Genomic DNA, 18,661 nt, shown 5'->3' on the forward strand with positions numbered 1-18,661 from the left:
CTCTGTACCAGAGAAATTTACTTCCACTGGATTCAAATCTGTCGTCTTGTTATTTTTTGATGCTCTAACGGACACTTCCAACCACTTCATCCTGGCCCCAGTGCATATGTCGGCGAGCCTGCCCCCCCTCCCCAACGCACCGTTTCCTTTATTGTAAACAACAATGAAGTGCGGTTTGAAAAAAAACTCATCCGCCACCGGTGAACTGCAAGCCACCAATCATTTGTAGTCAGTACCCACAGCGGCTTTTGAATCCCCTCCTTCTCTTCCCACCTCTTCAAATTCATTGGCTGCCAGAGGAGTAGCGACAATGTTTAATGCACCATGCGGTGTCCGGAGTTCAGTCAGTGAGAGGAAGCGCTCCGTGGGCTTAGGGCTGTGCTGCGTGTGCGAAATAGTAAATAACGACTGTGCGTGCGTGCTGAAGGAAATCACACATTTCCTGACAGATATAGGGGAGACTTGTGCCGGAATGCGGCGTTGTTGTTGACCACCTCAGCAGCTGTCTCTCTGTGTATCTGTGTGTATATATATAAATATATGTGTGTGTGTGTGCATGTGTGTGTGCGTGGACTTTGACGGGGACGACGGGCAAGGACAAAAATGCCACTACGGGAATCAGTAACTCTGTGCTGTCTCGAACGGCGGAAAAAACACTGACTGCCTTTCAAATATTCACTTTGGATCTACCTTACCACACATCTGGATTTTTCCCCTCCTTTCTTCTTCTTCGTAGAGTATTTCTCAGTTTTCCTTCCTGAAGAACGGTGACTCACTGCAGGCAGAAGGCGAGCCGCTGCATCCTAATCAGACAGCGGAGAGGACTTCAGCTCATTGACATTACAGTCATACTTTTCTGGAGCACTTTTTTTTTATTTCCACTGCGCTGCACTGTAGCCTGCGTGTGCATTGGAGGCTTGTGGCTTTCCCCCCTCTCTCCCTCTTCACAAAGAGGAGAAGGAGGATACGGGTGGCACCTACCGAAGTGGGCTAAGGAGACGAAACTCTCCCTAAACCCTGCTGGAACTGACTGTTTTTAATTTTTGTCTTTCTCCTTTTGTTGTTATTATCTTTTTTTCTTTTTTTGTACAGTTCTATCCTTGGACTATTTGCGCAGTTTCTTTTGGTAAGTTATATATTTGTAATCATTTGACATCTCTTCTCTTATTTTTCCGCTGTCTGTTGCTCGTTTCCAAACCTTATCTCGCAACCATCCCCATGCATGCGGATGCAACAGCTTCTTCGTCTTCTTCCAAGGAGCGATGAATCTCTCTCACAGAAAGAGGGAGAAAGAGAGGCAGAGAGCACGAGTGGAGAGAATTACACGGCTGTGCTGAGATGTTGGCAGCTCATTTCTGAATTTTTATAAGGCTCATTTTAAATATCCGGATTATGCGGATTTGTTAATGCGTGTAAGAGGCTCATTTTATACACACTTATTCAAATAGCCGCCACAATAGGCCGTGTTCAGTTGTACGCCTGCAGTGATACCACATTATTGAAGTTGTCCTATTCCAGTTTGAGTTCTCCTAATGTGTGAATGGGCCATTATCGCGCTCGGGTCAGGTAGTCCATTGTACATTAGAGATAGATTGAAAAAACATGCACTGAGGATGTGGTATTTATGGAGTAAATAAGCTACAAGGAGAATCATTATTTGCCCATATATTTTATGCTGCGTGGAGTGTCTTCCCAAGGTTAACTAATTGACAAGCTTCCTCCGTAAATGTGGAGATGAATTACACATGAGCTTTGTTTCATTTTTGGCTCAGAGGTGGATCTGATTTCTTACTGGCAGAATGGCCAGTGCGGCTCAGTGTCTTTTCATTTGAGTGGCTAATTGATTCATGTATATTATAACATCTATATCTTGTTTCTGTTTTCCTTCTTAGGTGGTTTTGAACACTTTGCAGTGACTATTCTGTTTGGAGACTGGATCCCGATTATTGCTCAGATGAGTCTGGATGCTCAGCTGAATATAAATTAGGTGCTCAGCGCCACCGATTGCTCGCAGAGGAAGAGAGCGACAGAGCAAAAACAATCCACAAAGACAAATGTCAAGGCCTCGCATGATGAACAGAACTCTTTATTTTGTCCTGGATAACAGAAATACCACATTTGAGCAAAATATCAACAGTTAAAAGGAGGGGCTAATCTCAACACAGATCATAGCAGCTTTTAACTGAGTGGAGATGTATCTTTCTATTTTCTTTTTCCTGCTCTTGTGGGCTCAAGCCCTGACATTGAAAAACTTGAATTACTCTGTCCCAGAGGAGCAGGGTCCGGGTACAGTGATTGGGAACATTGCCAAAGATGCCAGACTTGGAATTGAACAGACTGGGCAGGGAGGACAGGGTAAGAAAGCCAACTTCAGAGTGCTGGAGAACTCAGCCCCGCATCTCATCGACGTGGACCCACAAAGCGGATTGCTGTATACGAAACAGCGCATCGACAGGGAAACATTGTGTAAGAGAAACCCCAAGTGCCAGCTCTCAATGGAAGTGTTTGCCAACGACAAGGAGATATGCATGATCAAGATAGATATTCAGGACATCAATGACAACTCACCTATGTTTCCTTCGGATCAGATTGATATTGACATTTCTGAAAATGCAGGCCCAGGGACACGCTTTCCCCTGACCAGCGCACATGACCCAGATGCAGGGGAAAACGGCCTGAAAACCTATCAAATAACACGCGATGACTACAATCTCTTTTCTTTGGAGGTAAAATCCCGTGGTGACGGGACTAAATTCCCAGAATTAGTTATTCAACGACCACTGGACCGGGAAGAAAGAAGCCATCACACCCTTATATTGTCAGCCACTGATGGGGGCGAATATCCTAGGTCAGGCACCATGCAGATAAATGTTAAAGTTATTGATTCCAATGATAACAGCCCTGTGTTTGATCAGCCCTCGTATGTTGTGGAAATTCCTGAAAATTCACCTCCTGGAAAAGTCTTGATTGATCTAAATGCCACCGATCCTGATGAGGGGAACAATGGACAAGTAGTCTATTCCTTTAGTGGCTATGCTCCAGAGAGAATCCGAGAGCTTTTCTCCATAGATTCAAGAACAGGAGTCATAAAGATTCAGGGTGAAATTGACTATGAAGAAAGCCCAGTTATTGAGATTGACGTCCAGGCAAAGGATCTAGGTCCCAATCCAATCCCAGGCCATTGTAAAGTGACCGTTAAAGTGCTTGACAGGAATGATAACTGGCCATCTATAGGCTTTGTGTCTGTGAGACAGGGGGCCATCAGTGAGGCAGCTCCTCCAGGCACTGTCATTGCTCTTGTCCGTGTCACAGACAAGGACTCAGGCAGGAATGGGCAGCTTCAATGCAGAGTCCTAGGTAATGTACCTTTTAAACTCGAAGAGAACTATGACAACTTTTACACAGTGGTGACAGACAGGCCCTTGGATAGGGAGATGCAGGACGAGTACAATGTCACCATTGTGGCCAAAGACAACGGCATACCTCCTCTGAACTCCACAAAATCCTTCACAGTAAAGATCCTGGATGAGAATGACAATACCCCTCGCTTTACCAAGTCAGTCTACCTTCTTCAGATTCCTGAGAACAATATACCTGGGGAATACCTGGGGTCAGTTCTGGCACATGACCCAGACCTTGGGCAAAATGGCACCGTGTACTACAGCATAATTAACTCCAATGTTAGTGGGGGTGATGTCAACACCTATGTTAATGTAAATGCTGCTAATGGAGCCATCTATGCTGTTCGATCTTTTAACTATGAGCAAATAAAATATTTTGACTTCAAGGTTCTGGCTAAGGATGCAGGATCTCCGCACTTGGAGAGCAATGCTACAGTGCGCATCAGTGTTCTGGATGTCAATGACAACATCCCTGTCATAGTTTTGCCGCTTCTTCAGAATGATACCGCTGAAATCCACGTGCCACGTAATGTTGGCGTTGGCTACATTGTCACCACAGTGAGGGCGGTAGACAATGACTACGGTGAAAGTGGGCGGCTTACCTATGAGATATCAGATGGCAATGAGGAACATCTCTTTGAGATTGATCCAGTGACCGGCGAGGTACGAACGGCTCACCCATTCTGGGACGACGTGAGCCCCATTGTTGAGCTGATCATTCGAGTATCGGACCACGGCAAGCCGACTCTGACCGCTGCCGCCAGGCTCATCATCAAGGCCTCCAATGGACGACCTCCTGATGGACTGCCGCACATGAAGGACAATCAGAACTGGGACATGTCTTTGCCTCTTATTGTAACTCTTAGCATCATATCTATCATGCTTTTGGCTGCCATGGTGACCATAGCTATCAAGTGCAAGCGGGAAAACAAGGAGATTCGCACTTACAATTGTCGCATTGCAGAGTACTCGCACCCGCAGCTGGGGAAAGGGAAGAAGAAGAAGATTAACAAGAACGACATCATGCTGGTGCAGAGCGAGGTGGAGGAGCGGGATGCCATGAATGTGATGAATGTGGTAAGCAGCCCTTCCTTGGCCACCTCTCCCATGTACTTTGACTACCAGACACGTCTGCCACTCAGCTCACCAAGGTCAGAGGTCATGTACCTCAAACCCACTGCCAATAACCTCAGCGTGCCCCAAGGCCACGTGGGATGCCACACCAGCTTCACAGGCCCAGTCACCAGCACCACAGACACACCTACTAACCGCATGTCCATCATACAGGTAAGAGAAATTGCACTCCTTCACTGTTGTGCCACCATTTTTACGTCACAGGACTCACAAAGGTCCCACTTCCTGTATCGGCCCCCCACCCCTTGTTTTATAAAATGAAAGAAAAAAAAAAAGGACAAGGACAGGCAGAGAGGCCCAGAAGCACTGAGACAAAGACAAGAAAGGAGGGGGGTGGGGGGGTGAGCATTAGAAGGATTAAACAGTCATTCTGGTGCTCTCATAGAACAGAGCCAGTGACATCAACACAAATCGGTTGTGCTTGGAATATGTCACGGCAGGCTTTTGAAATCAGTTTTCGGTCGCTGTCATCTCATTGCTGTGGAGTCAAGAGCTTAGCGTGTGTTATAAGCAGGTATATATCCTATTTTGGACCATTGTCATAATTCCAAAGAAATGTTCTTGCTTTAATCCAAAAAATTACATCTAGATCAGTTTTGTTTAAATGATTTTTACCTGAATATTTTCTAAATTTAAACATATACAGAGTGACAGCAACAGATGTCTTAGTGATAGTGAAGCTCCTCCAAGTAATGACTGATGCTTTTTCTTTTTTTCTTTTCTCCCTTTTCTTTTGGTGAGACATGAAATTCTATAGCTATATGAGGTTTATTCTAGTGGGTTTTAATTCCTAGAGATTAGGAGATTGTACCTATTTTCACAGCTACTTCATAAGTCTTTGAGCGGAGTACTGGGTGTATAAGCCTCTAATGTGATAACTTCTCTGTGTCTTTGGCCTTAAGCCCATTAAAAGTCTGTCGTGTCAGACAAGGATTAGAGCCTGCTTAAGACATTGGTATGTAATGCTGGGGATAATGGGCAGTCGTGGCACAGTTTACCCTTATTACGATATTTACCCGTTATTCTGGCCAAAGCGGCCGCCCACCCTGATTCTGGTTCTGTAAGTTTCTTCCTGCTAAAAGAACCTCCATCTTCTTCCCCACTCTCTCCAAGTGCTTGTTGGTTTTTCATCTGACAATGCTATGAGAGAACATATACCTTGAGAGAACATATGCTATGATTTGGCACTGAATTTTATATCATAGTCTTATACTGCTTGACACTGTTAGGGCATGACATTTTTGCCAGTTGCACTTTATTAATTTTTAGCTTTTTTCTTTTTTTCTTTTTTCTGTTTTACATTTTTTGCTTCCCCACTGCTTTCAGTGGATGAGGACTTGATCGTGACGGTGATCAGATGTGACATATTCCCACCAGGGAGGAAGACCACTGTCTGTTGTTCTCACTCTCAGCCTCATCCCTGCTTCTATTATGAACCAGCTGCACAGGGCAAGGGTCAGCAAAAAGATCGTTAAGGCTTCCTAATCAGAGAGAGAGAATAATTGCTGGGCCTTTCTGCAGGCTGTTTCTCTGTTAATGTAGTGATGATGAATTGGACAACACAAGGCTGTCTCACACACAGACACACACACACACATACAGTTTGAGAGCTTCCTTTTCGCTCTTTATTCAGAATGTCAAAGGGGAAACTAGCAGGAAAGGCAACAACACATTCCTTGGTGTCTTGTTTACAGACGGTCCCCTTCGACGCATCAGGCGTTCAGGGTGCTCTGTTGTATTATTCAACAGAAACCTGTGTAGAGGGAGATGGCCTGAGGCATTAAGTTTCTTCAGAGGCTTTACAGAAGCGTATCTCATTCCTCCCTCCTCCCTACTCCATCCTCGCTTCTCCCTGCGCGTGGACAGTAAGTAACCTGAGTCGGCTAGCGTGGCTATGGGAAAAATGTCAGGAAACAAAGACAGAATTCCCCTTCTATCGATCCCAAGGCCTCTCAGCCCATCTGTCACTACAGTTGTCACAAAGGAGAGGCTATATGGGAAAAAAATAAATAAGGAGATGGATAAACTTGGTGAGCATATCGCATGGTCAATCACTTTCACAAGGGCACCTCAGTGCCGCTGTCTTCATCTGTACATACAGGTTTACCAAACTTGTTCCAAGTAGAGCCGCTGTAGTTGTCTTCAACTTCCAGTCTTTCTCCATACTCCGGCCTCTAATGATGTTTTATAGCAGTGAGCTGGCAGAAAGGCTAGGGTTGGTTTCTAGCTGGGAGAAGGGAATAATACGAACACATCAGCAGAGCTCTGCTGCCCTTATCATTGTCACCACAGTGCCAGATTCATTTGTAGAGAGAATTCCTGGAATAAGAAGATGGATGATAAGTAATGATGCCTAATTTTGCTTAAGGCGTTGAAGGGAATTACTTAGCGTAGAATCAAGGTTAAGACCAGTCTGCAGCAAATTGTCTCAGTGTTCGGGAAGAAGGAATTACTTTTCATCACTTCACACTTAAGTCCAATCTGTCACGAGCATGCTTTAGGCAGCCATGTGCACCTAGTATGCACCTTCCTCTTTTTTTCCATTTCTTTTACTTTTGTGAACAGCTGACATCATCACTGTAACCAAACAGTTAGAGACACCTTGTGTCATGGCGTTCAAACGGCCCATATTTTATCATATTGATTCGTTTTGTTTCTAATTAGATTCACCACAAAACTCTAATTAAGCAGATTCTCGTCTTAGTGGGAGACCGTTCGCGTTAATAAGGTGCAAGTAATACAAAGGCAAAAAAAAAGAAATGAAAAGGGGGTGTGAGGAAGGCTATAAGAGCTGCCTTTAGGTGGCGGCATTCTGCCTTGTGTGGGGTGACGGGGAGGAACGGGGCTCCAGTCTCTGCTGACTTGACACTGTCACTTGTCATTTGCAAAGAAGACTCCCTGCTGCTCTAATGAGAAATGCCAGACATTCATACACATGAAATATAGCATTTTCTTTTTCTTGTGGATTTGCCAGGCGAGCAGCCGCACTTCTTTGAGTGACAATATCTGAATTTATGGAATTTTGGGATTGAGTTCACACACAATAAAAAGATCCAAAATCCTATTCGGTGAATTAAATATTCCTGGAATAAAAACAAACGTCAAGTGTGGTGACTGTGATCATTTGAAAAGCGTACTTACTAAGAAGAAGAAACAAACAAAATAAAAAATCACTGTTTAGACTGAGCACATACCTGCCAGCAATGTAGCCGGAGCAGATCTTGAAAATTGATGCTTCGAGGAATGGTCTTACTCTGCATAATTTAGGGAGATTGTGTGAGTGTGTGTGGATGTGTGTAGGTTTAACGTCATTGTGTATTCCAGGCGTGTGATTTAAGCCTTTAGCTGGCAGGCTCCGTGACAGAGCCCCTACTCTTTTATGAGCGTGACAATCTTGTATTTGTCCGAACGTTGAAACGCCCTTCCTCCAAGAAACGCGCGCGCTCGTGCACCCAAACACACAGATGCACGTGTGAAGACTGTTTTTGAGGATTCCGCTGAAAAGTCTTATCAAAGCCTCCGCTGTGCATTGTATTGAAATTGCTCCCACACCTCAGTGGCCACTGAGGCAGTGAATAGAAAAGCACTCTTTATTTCATTTCTCTCCCTTCATCTTTAGATAACTACTTTCCTCCAGAGCTTTCTGTTGGAACAAGTTTGGTAAACCTGTACGCACTGAAACCTTGATCGACAGCATAGCAACTGGATGCGCAGGCAGTCATTTCAGGAATGGGAGACAGTTAAAAAAAAAACAACAAAAAAAACCTTTTTGGAATTTGTGTGCATTTGTCCCCCAGTTGAGGCTCTGAGTCACTGGGCAAGATTAATTTTATTTGAGCTTGCCAGTCCTTAAAAAATATCAGCTTACCTCAGGGTATATCTATATATTTCCTCAAATAAACCTGCTGCTACTGTACATAACGCTACACACTAAAAATCTGAATTATTAATAAGCGCTTTTATTTTTTTCTTTATCTCCCCAAAGCTCATATGATAGATACCAGTAGAGCGTTGCCTGAGGGAAGTGCTGTAAATTAGGACATCTCTCTTAAGCCAAAACACAGAAACGCTGTTGTTTATTAGTTGCCATTATTGGCATTTTCATCTGTGGTGCTCGCAAAGGTGCGCACTTCAACAGCGTTGCTGTAGCAGCTCTTGTAATGCACAGAACAGCAGCTATGTTTGCATCCTCTTTCATTAATAAATCATTTAACAAATCAGAGGAAAGCGGAAGATGTCACGATAAGCATCGATGGTCTCTGGCTACGTATTTGTGGAAATGGGCGGAAGACGGTGGGCAAGAACGCCGGCCAAGATGGAAACAGAAGACGCAGACTCTCTGACAGAAGCAGAATTTGAGCGTTCGTTCGCTTCGTTCCTGTCCTTAGGGTGCGTTTCGTTTTCCCCTCTGCTTGTGGGGCTGTGACGCTTTTAGATTTTTAGAAAAGTTACCTGAAAGACTTTAGAAAAGTCCGGTGTGGTAGTAACGCACACATCTGTTGTCTTTGTCTTCCTCGCTCACTGTTAATGTTTTCTTTAGACACAGAAAACATCACACAGGCTCACAGGCATAAAACTTCCATTCGTGCAATTAACAGTTCATTGCAAATACAGATGCTACGAGTATCCGGTGAATTTGCTTGAGATTTCACTGCAGCTGTAGAAGTCAATGTTTTATTTATTGCAAGTTTTCAAAAATCCAAGTAACCCTGCTGAATAATTGAAATGTTGGCCCCTGACTATATGCTCACCGCTACACACTCGCACTCCTTCTCTGTAACTTAAACTCAAGTCAAATCAAACTGTGGATCAAACTGAAACGGATATAGAAGAGACAAAAACAACGTGCTGTATGTATAGAGTGCCACGTTTTGGTGTTATTTAGATGTCCTTTTAGCGAGCTGCCGTGCCTGTGCGCTGCGTAATTTCATTATTTTTAACAAACCCACCGGGGTGACAGTGCAAGGCAATGGAAGAATTGTATTCTCTTTTTTTTTTTTGCGAGGGTAGAGAAAGAAACAGGATATGAAAACACAAGTTGAGCTCTGTGATAGCCAAATTGGCCGGACACATTAAACCAATTTGCTTGGTTCAGTAGGAAGCAGCCTATTGGAGATGACATGGGCATGATAATAAGACTGTGGCCTGTCAGTAGACATCCACTCCTTAGTTATTGTGTGTTTGTGTGTGCCTCTATGCGTGTTTGTGTGTAATAGAGGTGGAGTGGATGAGCAGCACTCTTCTGCCTAATTCCCTGACACCAGAGCTTCATCTTATCATGTCATTCCATTGAGCAGCAAGTGCCGTTGATTAGCTTGGTTTACTTTTCATATGCGGGCTGGCGACTCCTTTGCGACTTATTAATTACTCTGCTGTTCTGTAATTACAAGGCTGCTGAGACCATGAGCTGATGTTGGCTGCCGTTGTGTCTTATTTTCCTGACCACGCTGACACTGGCAGGTGCACGCCTACACGGTCGATGCTGTCACTTTACAACCATTCTACTGTAAGGTGTTCTTTTTTATAGAGAATACCCTCCGACGTGTCATATTTCATAAAAGGAGGAGGAGAAAAAAAAGGAAGACGGATGATTGCGATAAATAAACATTTGTGCATGTCCCTAGTTACGTTGTTGCTGCTGGCATTGTGCTCAAACAAGTCAGGCACAAGGAGCCAACCAGGCATTAACAGAGCTCCCAAACAAACGAGAACACAACATAAAGCATAACCTTCACAGTGGAGGAATCTAGCATTCAGCTACCATGTGTCTACCTGTGTTTGTGGGGGGTTTGTGTGCGTGCACACACATACCCTCAGAGCTACCACCAGCTGTGCTCTGAAGCACCGGTCTTGCTGGTTCCCTCAGATTGGAATGGGCTTCCCTGTAGTGGCCGCCTGCCCCCTGAAGACTCTTAGATCCCTCCTGGGGTCTTTAGACTTAACGTTTTAGGCAGCGGGGAGTCGCAGCCGCAGCAATAGATGGGTATAGATAAAAGTGACCACACAGTAATGCGCGCTAACATACACAAGCACACCGACGGCTGCGTGCTGCACACGGCGTGGCAATGCATTCTTTGAGCTGCCAGCAGCTGGGTCTCCTTGCTGTAAATCAAACACTTTCAAAGTCAAACAAAGTAGAACTCGCTCGCTCCGCTGTGTCTTGGCGCCGGTCCAACCGGAGAGAGCTTTTATTTCTGCCACATCTTCCTTCACCGTGCCCCCTAGGCATGTGCTGCAGAAACAACACGCAGCCGAAAGAATGAGTTATGCGAATCTGTTCTCACCTTCTATCTCATTAGTATTAGAGGAGTGATTTATCCCGCTCGCCTCTCTCCTTCTCTCTCCCCATGTCCTTGCCTTTTACAGTTCAGCACTTCCACAGCTACATTAGTAATGAGATTAATTGATTGGAGGGATACACAATGAGTACCGTTTTATGTCCTCTAAATTCACCTAACTGCGTGTCAAAAACAGTCTGTTTCCGAACAACTTCTTTCCCTTTACGCAATCACTACCGATTGGGAGAGTACACTCTCTCCTTACACTCTTCCCAATCAGGAAATTACAATTTGCTGCAATATGAGGAGCATCTTTTTTTTTGTTTTTTTGTTTCCTCACTCTGCCAGTCTCTATTTTTTGCGTGCACGTGCTGTGAATGTCTCTGCGAACGTCTGACGCTCTAATAAGAGCGATCCAGAGATCCCACTGTCTCTTCTGTTCCAGCTTATCTGTAGCGCAGTTTGAAATCTGACTCCCATGTCTAAAGCCCTGCGCGCGTCTGAAGGGAATTGACAGCCGCTGTGTTTTGCAGTGGCTGTTATGTGTTTGTGGCAACAGAGGCGAATGAGTCGGCGCTCTCAGATGTTATTGTCTAAACAAAAGGCCCTTTAAGTGGTGGGCACACAAGATTTGTTGTCAGACGTCGCCTCTGCCTGCTCTTCGGGGTAGCGACGGCGATGCAGAGTGCTAATGGTGTATTGAAAATGGGATATTTGGCCGGTCTCATCTTTTTCTATTGTACTACACAGATGTACTCAATTGGCCCCCCTCTCTGGGTTTATGTCTTAGAAAGAAATCTTTTTGGGGCCTTTAGCATACAGATCAATTGCTGGTTTGCTCCATTTCTTATTGATTTTTGCTCTGTTTGGTACTGAAATACTGTTTTTCATTATCTATCGCTCTGAGCATTGTTTAGTAAAAGAAGAACTCGCGCTCGCTCGCTCTTCCCTGGCTTTCCCGTGCTTTCTTTCTCTCCCCATTTTAGGGTTCCCTTTCTTTCTGCTCTTGTCATCTCTGATAAGCGTCGCGATTGCTCATGTTACTGACGACCCAAGCCAAATTCATAATGATGAGATTATCTTGTCAACAGTACAGGGTGTATATGTCTGGCGTATTGATCTGCGCACTGTCCTAATAAATGAAGTACCACGATGGAAGCGTTGGCTCAGTGATGACTCTGAATGCGTCTTGCTTTTTATACACTCTCAACGCTGCTGAGATGATGAATGGAACTTTGTCTCCTTTTCTCCTGTTTCCTCTCTTCTCCCTCTCCCCTCGTCTCTACTCCCTGGATTGATGGGGTAAAATGTCTCTCTTCACACACACACACACACACACATGCACATACACACTGTCTAAAAATGCGTCCTCTTCTGAGGTCACGTTGACATGCTGAGTCGATGTACTCCCAGGTGGAGAGACATGGGTGCAGCCGTGGGAGAAACCAATCAGGTAGTCTGCAAGGGAGGGTGAGAGTGGGGAGGAAACAAATTACCAGCGCTGGTGCCAGGGCCTGTGAGAGTGTGTGTGCGTGTGTGTGCGTGTGTGTGTGCGCTTGCCTCTGCGTGTGTCTTTAAATGACTGTGGTTTGAAGGGGAGTTCATCTATGCATTTGAAGAGAAGGTCACCGGGGTTTAGAGCGCGAGATTATGTGCGATTGTTTCTTCTGTGGGCTCGTTGATTAATACTAAAGCTGCTCTGACAGATTCTTAATGCACCATAGACACACTTAAAAGAGAGCGAGAGAAACCAGCGTCCGGAACTTTGACAACGGAGCATTATCCTAAAGCCTTTCCTGTCAGCCTTTACCCAGGTGCACGGACAGTATCCTTTCTGTCTTCCATTCCTTCCTTGGCTAAGCTGCCTCACCCCCGCTGACCCGATACATGTACAGTAGATAGGTCACCTTGAAGTGAAACATAGTCCATCTGCAGCAGACGGGGAGAACCCAGGTGTGTGTATGTGCACTTGTGCATGTATTGATATTAGACATATGCACGCATTCTGTGCCTTTTTTTCTGTGTGTGTGTATTTATGTATCTGCGTCTGGCCTTGGTTTGGTGCTTTGGGGAAATATCTAAAATCCTTTCATCCACAGAATGGCTTTTCCTCCATCAATTCAAACGGAATAATTTGCTCTTTAATGATTTTGTTCACAAGCGCTCAGCTTCTGTCTTGTTAACCCACAAACAAGACCACAATTTGTGATGGCTTGTTTTAGCACTAAATTACAAAAAAAGCTTTTTCTTTCTTTCTTTTTTTTCCTAAATAAAAATAGAATACATGTTGGATAAGTACACGATGAGAGGGTTTAATAATTAGTTGGAAAATGTGAACATAAGCTGAAGTCAAATACTAGCTTATTACAAATGACTCCAAAAGCTGAAGGATACAGACTTGGTGAGTTTATTTTATGAATGTCTTTTATGTATTCTTGAGTGTTTGCCCTACTCTGCAGATATTTCTAGTTACTTGTGTAAATCCCCATTATTTAATTAGATATTAAAGAAGAATTATTTTCTTCCCCATTTAGAATGAACTTTGCATAATAATTGCAGCAGTTCCTGACAATATTACCAAAATATTAGCTTGAGCCTCATTTTGACTGTGTGCCATATACAAGTATTTTAACTAGGTGTAGGTGATATGCCTAAAAGAAACTGCTTTTGTCATTGTCGTATGAAACATGCAGGTGAGGGTGGGGCTATCCTGGGGCAGTTTACAGTTTCAATGTAGTCACTTTAAACATAAACACATGGAGATGGTAACTTACATAGCCTTTGTCTCTGGCTGTTGCTATTTGCTAACTATTTCTTGCTATAGCAAACAGGCTGTTTGCTTAACTTAGCTTAACAACTGTGCTTGGCTGGACTGGCTCTGTGCATCCCTTTCAATGTTATCACCCCTTTAATAGTTATTATCAGTAATCATACACTCACCAGCAAACTTTTTAGGCACACTTTGGTAGTACCGGGTTGGGGACAATTTTGCCTTCAGGCCTGCCTTAAATTCGTTATGGCACAGATTCAAAAAAGTGCTAGAAGCACACCTCAGAGAGATTTCTGTTCGTATTGACGTGCTGCAGATTTGTCAGCTGCACATCCATGATATCAATCTCCTGTTCCACCACATCCCAAAGGCGCTCTATTGGATTGGGATCTGATGACTATGGAGGCAATTTGAGTGCAGTGAACTCATTGTCATGTTCAGGAAACCAGTTTGAGATGATTTGAGCTTTGTGATATTTTGTGTTATGCTGTTTGAAGCATCCATCTGAAGACTGGTCCACTGTGGTTATAGTGGGATGGACTAAACCACCAACAATGCTCATTTGGTACTAAGGGACCCAAAGTGTAGCAAAAAAACCAAAACCAAAACAATCCCTGCAAACATTGCACAACCAACACCAATCTGAACGGCTGCAGGTTAGATCCATGCTTTCATGCTCTTTACACCAAATCCACCCGTCTGTTGTCTAATTCTGGTGAGCTGGTGTGGTCTTTTGCTGCCGAGACTCATTTGCTTCAAGTTTTAACATGTTGTGTTTTCAGAGATGCTTTTCTGCACATCTTGGTTATATCAAGTGGATTTTGGAGTTAATGTTGCCTTCCTATCACCTCCAAGCAGCCTGGCTATTCTCCTCTGATCTCTGGCATCAACAAGGCGTTTTCACCCAGAGAACAGTTGCTCACAGGATATTTTCTCTTTTCACTACCTTTTTCTTCAAAGCCAAGAGATGGTGGTGTGGAGAAAGTCTCAGTAGATCAGCAGTTTCTCAGATACTCAGACCAGCCATATCCAGAATTGCTTAAATCACCTTTCTTCCCCATTCTGATGCTCAAGACCAGAGTGCAGGCCTAAATGCACTGAATTGCCGTGATTGGTTGATTCGATAGCTGAACATTCAAGTCTTGTTGTCACCATAAAGTTCATATTTAGTGAACAGACATTAGGGGGCTGTCAGTCTTCTGAACCAAAACAAACAAGCATATTTATCAAGCTGTCAGACTTTTTACTTCAAATTGAAAAGTGCTTAGTGCTCAAATACTATATTCCTGCTCCTTCCTACACTTAGATATGAACAGTGTGTTAGCTCTGCTTTAGATTTTCGGGCTGACTTGGCATTGGAATAATGAGTTAAGGAAGGTCAAAGCTGACTCATGACTTCAGTTAACTGCAGAGCTTTTGTAACTATTGATGAGCAAGTACTGAATGATTAGTATCTAGTGCATCAAGATCATCATACACTACACACCTTTTCTTTTTTTCATGCTTTCCCCTCAGTTTCAAAGGTGTATAAATAATGTAGCTTTAGCTAAAGTCCTCTATCTCCCAATCCTCATTCACTTTTCTTTTACCCCAAGTTCACATATTTTCTTTTATCAATAATACTAAGACTGGTCCCAGCTGTAAGCTTCCCAGACCAGCTGGTTAGTCTACATAAAATGTCTCAAGCATTGAGGGAAAACAACACTGCTATTTTAGAAAGCTGGCAAACTGCTGCGTTAAGGGTTTTTGTGTGTTGGAATAAATATGTATGCCAAAAGCCACATTTATCATTTACTCCTGAGGCTAAACTGCCACAGATGTGGATTGTGTTGATAGAAGAACAAACATGCCGTGTTGTGATGCCCCTCCTCTTCAGAAAAGTTTTCTGCGAGCTGGCTGCAGAGATGGCAGCTAAGACTGGGCCGTATCATACCGTTCACGGTAATACTGGTATAATGTTGGGCAACGATAAGAACATGAAATATCGCGATAGAATATGGGTAAAACACACATGCGCAGTGTCTTTGTTTTCATACGCACATGGCGAAAAAGGCACGGTGGCGACGGAGAATGACAAGGGCGAAAGCGGATCTTTGAATGAAACGGATGAACCAGAATTGGTTTGTAAAAATGCTGCAACTTCAGTGGTGTGAAACTGGTTTAGCTTTCGTCCATCAGATACACAACAGAGCACTATTTTTGGTAGAGCATGCCAGCGGGCCGTCGTTATTACCGTGTTTTTTGGAAAATACGGCACACTTAAAATCAATCATTTGATTTTTCTGAAAATCGACAGTGCCCCTTATAGTCCCGTGTGCCTTATGCATGAATTCTGGTTGTGTTTACTGACCTCAAAATGATTTTATGTCGTACACGGCGCTCAAAAATCTGTCAAATGTTTTAGTACGACTTTGCTTAGCTACGAACCCGCGCCGCTTGATGGATTGACGGAGCATTACGGCTATCGTAGGCAGGAGCCTCGCGGAGTGATACGTACGGTGCTTCAACATAATATTACCGTATTGTGTGTATAAACTCTTTTTAAGTTTTGTGGATATTATACTTGGGTATGCTGAGGATATGTCGGCCAATTTCCACTGGAAATGCCTTTTGGTTAAACTGTCAGCAAGAAGGAATTTGCATTTGTAGTGTTACATTTTTATATAAATTTAATGCAAAAAACAGCTGCTTGTTTAAGTGAAAATACATTGATGGGTTTTTTTGCACTAATAAAATTGTGGAGTTGCAAAGTATTTTGTCTAGTGTCAATTATCGTCAGTTATATCGTTATTGCAAATTTTCAAATCTATATCGTGATGAATATTTTTGTCATATCGCCCTGCTCTAAACGGCAGTGCTGGTAGGAACTCCATCCATACAGTAATACTGCAGAAGATGACTGCAAATTTAACAAGGCCTTTAATTTTTGAGTAAGATTAGAACAAGGCGTACTTTTTGGAAAATAGAGATATGGTCACAACATGTTCCAGTCTGCCTCTTTTTTTTTTAGGAGGCTGTAATTTAGGGCAATTTTATTTAATTTGCAGGTCCTATATAATTTTTTTTGGCTTGGTATTTGAGTGCCAACTACCGAACAGGCTGCCTCATTATACTGCTCTGCACATAACTGCGACTGCACTTCATTATTCTGGCTCCAGAACAGTATATGAATATATACTCGTCTCAGTCACCACTTCATTCACATACGTTCACTGCACACTTTATTAGGGGAACCTGTTGAGCTCCTCGTTAATGCAAATATCTAATCAGCCAATCACATTATAGCCACTGAGCATCAGAATGGGGAAGAAAGGTGATTTAAGAGACTCTGAACCTGCCTGGTATTAACAGGTGTGCTGGTCTGAGTATTTCACAAACTGCTGATCTACTGGGATTTTCCTGCACAGCCATCTCTAGGTTTTACAGAGGATGGTCTAAAAAACGATAAAATATTACAGAGCTGATACAAATGCAGCATTAACTCAAATAACCACTCAATACAACCACGGTGTGCAGAAGAGCATCTCGATACAGAAGACCGCACTTAGTGCCACTCATGTCAGCTAAGGCCGGGAAAACTGAGGCTACAGGTCATAGTGGCTCGCCAAAAACGTCCTATTATTTTATCTTTTCCACGGCAAAATACAGTAAAGACTATAAAAACTGAGATGAGAAAACAATTTAATCTCAAACCTCCTCCCGCCTACCCTTAGAACACCAGAACAAGGATATAAACATACTTAGAAATGACTGATATGTTTTCTCAGTAATATATAAAAATAAGCAGTCATTTTATCTAACACATCGAGTACACTAATAACTTTGGGGTTATGTGTTAATAAGCTGCCATACTTTTAATAAAAGATATGAAGGGTTGCTAGGTAGCATAGCATAGAATTTCCCAACAGATCCTCTAATGGTGTATCTGATCTTTTGAAAGAGCTTTTGAAATGACACATTATTTATCTGATCAGATGAATGAACTATTGTCGGTGCTGAGTCTCAGTTTCTGCAGTTTTCTTCATTTGGATGGCACGTTTTAGAATTTGGTGTCAGCTTAATCACTCTGTGCACCCATCTTCTTATGGGCTCACATCAGGCAATGACGGCAACTAAATCAGGAGGAATCGTGGCAGTTCAGAAGAAAAAATTGGGTTTATCCCAGTATGAGCAAGATGTGCCTAATTCCTAACTGTTTATGATATGATATGATAAAGCAATTAAATAAACATGTTGAAAATTGGTGAGTTTGGTTTTGGAATGACATCACTAAAGGCACACTTACTGGCTAATAAATATATTCCTTCACTGGATCCACACACACACACACACACACACACGCACACATTTTCCCACGGTGGGACATTTATACTGACTTAGATTCTTTTTTGGCAGACCTACCCTACTCGCCTAATCATAACTTCTGTGGCCCTTTGAGACACAGTGTGCCAGCAACACCACTGAGCTCTGAAACCAATAATTTTAAATGGCTTAAGCGACACCTCAACAGTTTGTTGCTGTGTTGACCAAAGCACACCTGCAGTAAGCGCTGTCATGAGTTTGTGGACTCACAATGGTCAAAGCTCACATTGCTTGAACTTTGACCTCTGTTCATGGTGTCCAATACTTCAGGGCCATTTAAAACAATAGCAAAAATGGAGTAAAGGCTGATATGAAATCCTTCAGTCATGAGTTTGTGTTTATATCAAAACACTGGCAGGAAAATCCAAGTTTCAGTCCATGTGGGCATATCAAGCAAACACAGTCTATTGGCTAGTAACAGCTTGGATTTATTATATAGTTTATAATACAATGATCTACCTATATAGGTCTGAGTTTCTCAACTTGAGTTAAATATATGCAGTTTTCATGGACTATGCTATTGAATTTGTTACTTAGGTGCCCTAGAACTTGTAAAGTATAGCCTTAAACTGAGTTTTGCCCTTTAAACATGAATTCATTTAAGTTAAGTTTATGCTAACCTGCTTTTGTCCCCAAAAGATCTGTAGGTACTCATAATGTGGCTGTGTAAACAGTGTTATTTCCTCACAACATGGATAATACAATGACACACACAT

At 43.1% G+C, this 18,661-nt stretch overlaps 1 protein-coding gene across 2 annotated transcripts in view; it reads left to right on the top strand.

The window, feature by feature from the left end:
* Positions 1-359: 359 nt before the first annotated feature.
* The window catches only part of pcdh17 (protocadherin 17), a 67,388-nt gene continuing 49,086 nt past the window's right edge, over positions 360-18,661 (top strand). The window contains exons 1-2 of one of the 2 annotated variants that reach the window (XM_086290345.1): positions 360-1,126; positions 1,893-4,478. In XM_086290345.1, the coding sequence (XP_086146471.1) occupies positions 2,193-4,478 (2,286 nt within the window). In that variant the 5' untranslated portion in view covers positions 360-1,126; positions 1,893-2,192. Of the gene's footprint in view, positions 1,127-1,892; positions 4,689-18,661 lie in introns of both variants that reach the window. The other variant, XM_086290335.1, reaches the window with a different exon arrangement.

Source organism: Aulonocara sp. 'chitande type north' Nkhata Bay, linkage group LG1 (assembly GCF_057382095.1).
Source record: "Aulonocara sp. 'chitande type north' Nkhata Bay isolate Kocher_YH1m ecotype deep benthic linkage group LG1, A_spYH_male_GT1.1, whole genome shotgun sequence".
NCBI classification, from domain to species: domain Eukaryota; kingdom Metazoa; phylum Chordata; class Actinopteri; order Cichliformes; family Cichlidae; genus Aulonocara; species Aulonocara sp. 'chitande type north' Nkhata Bay.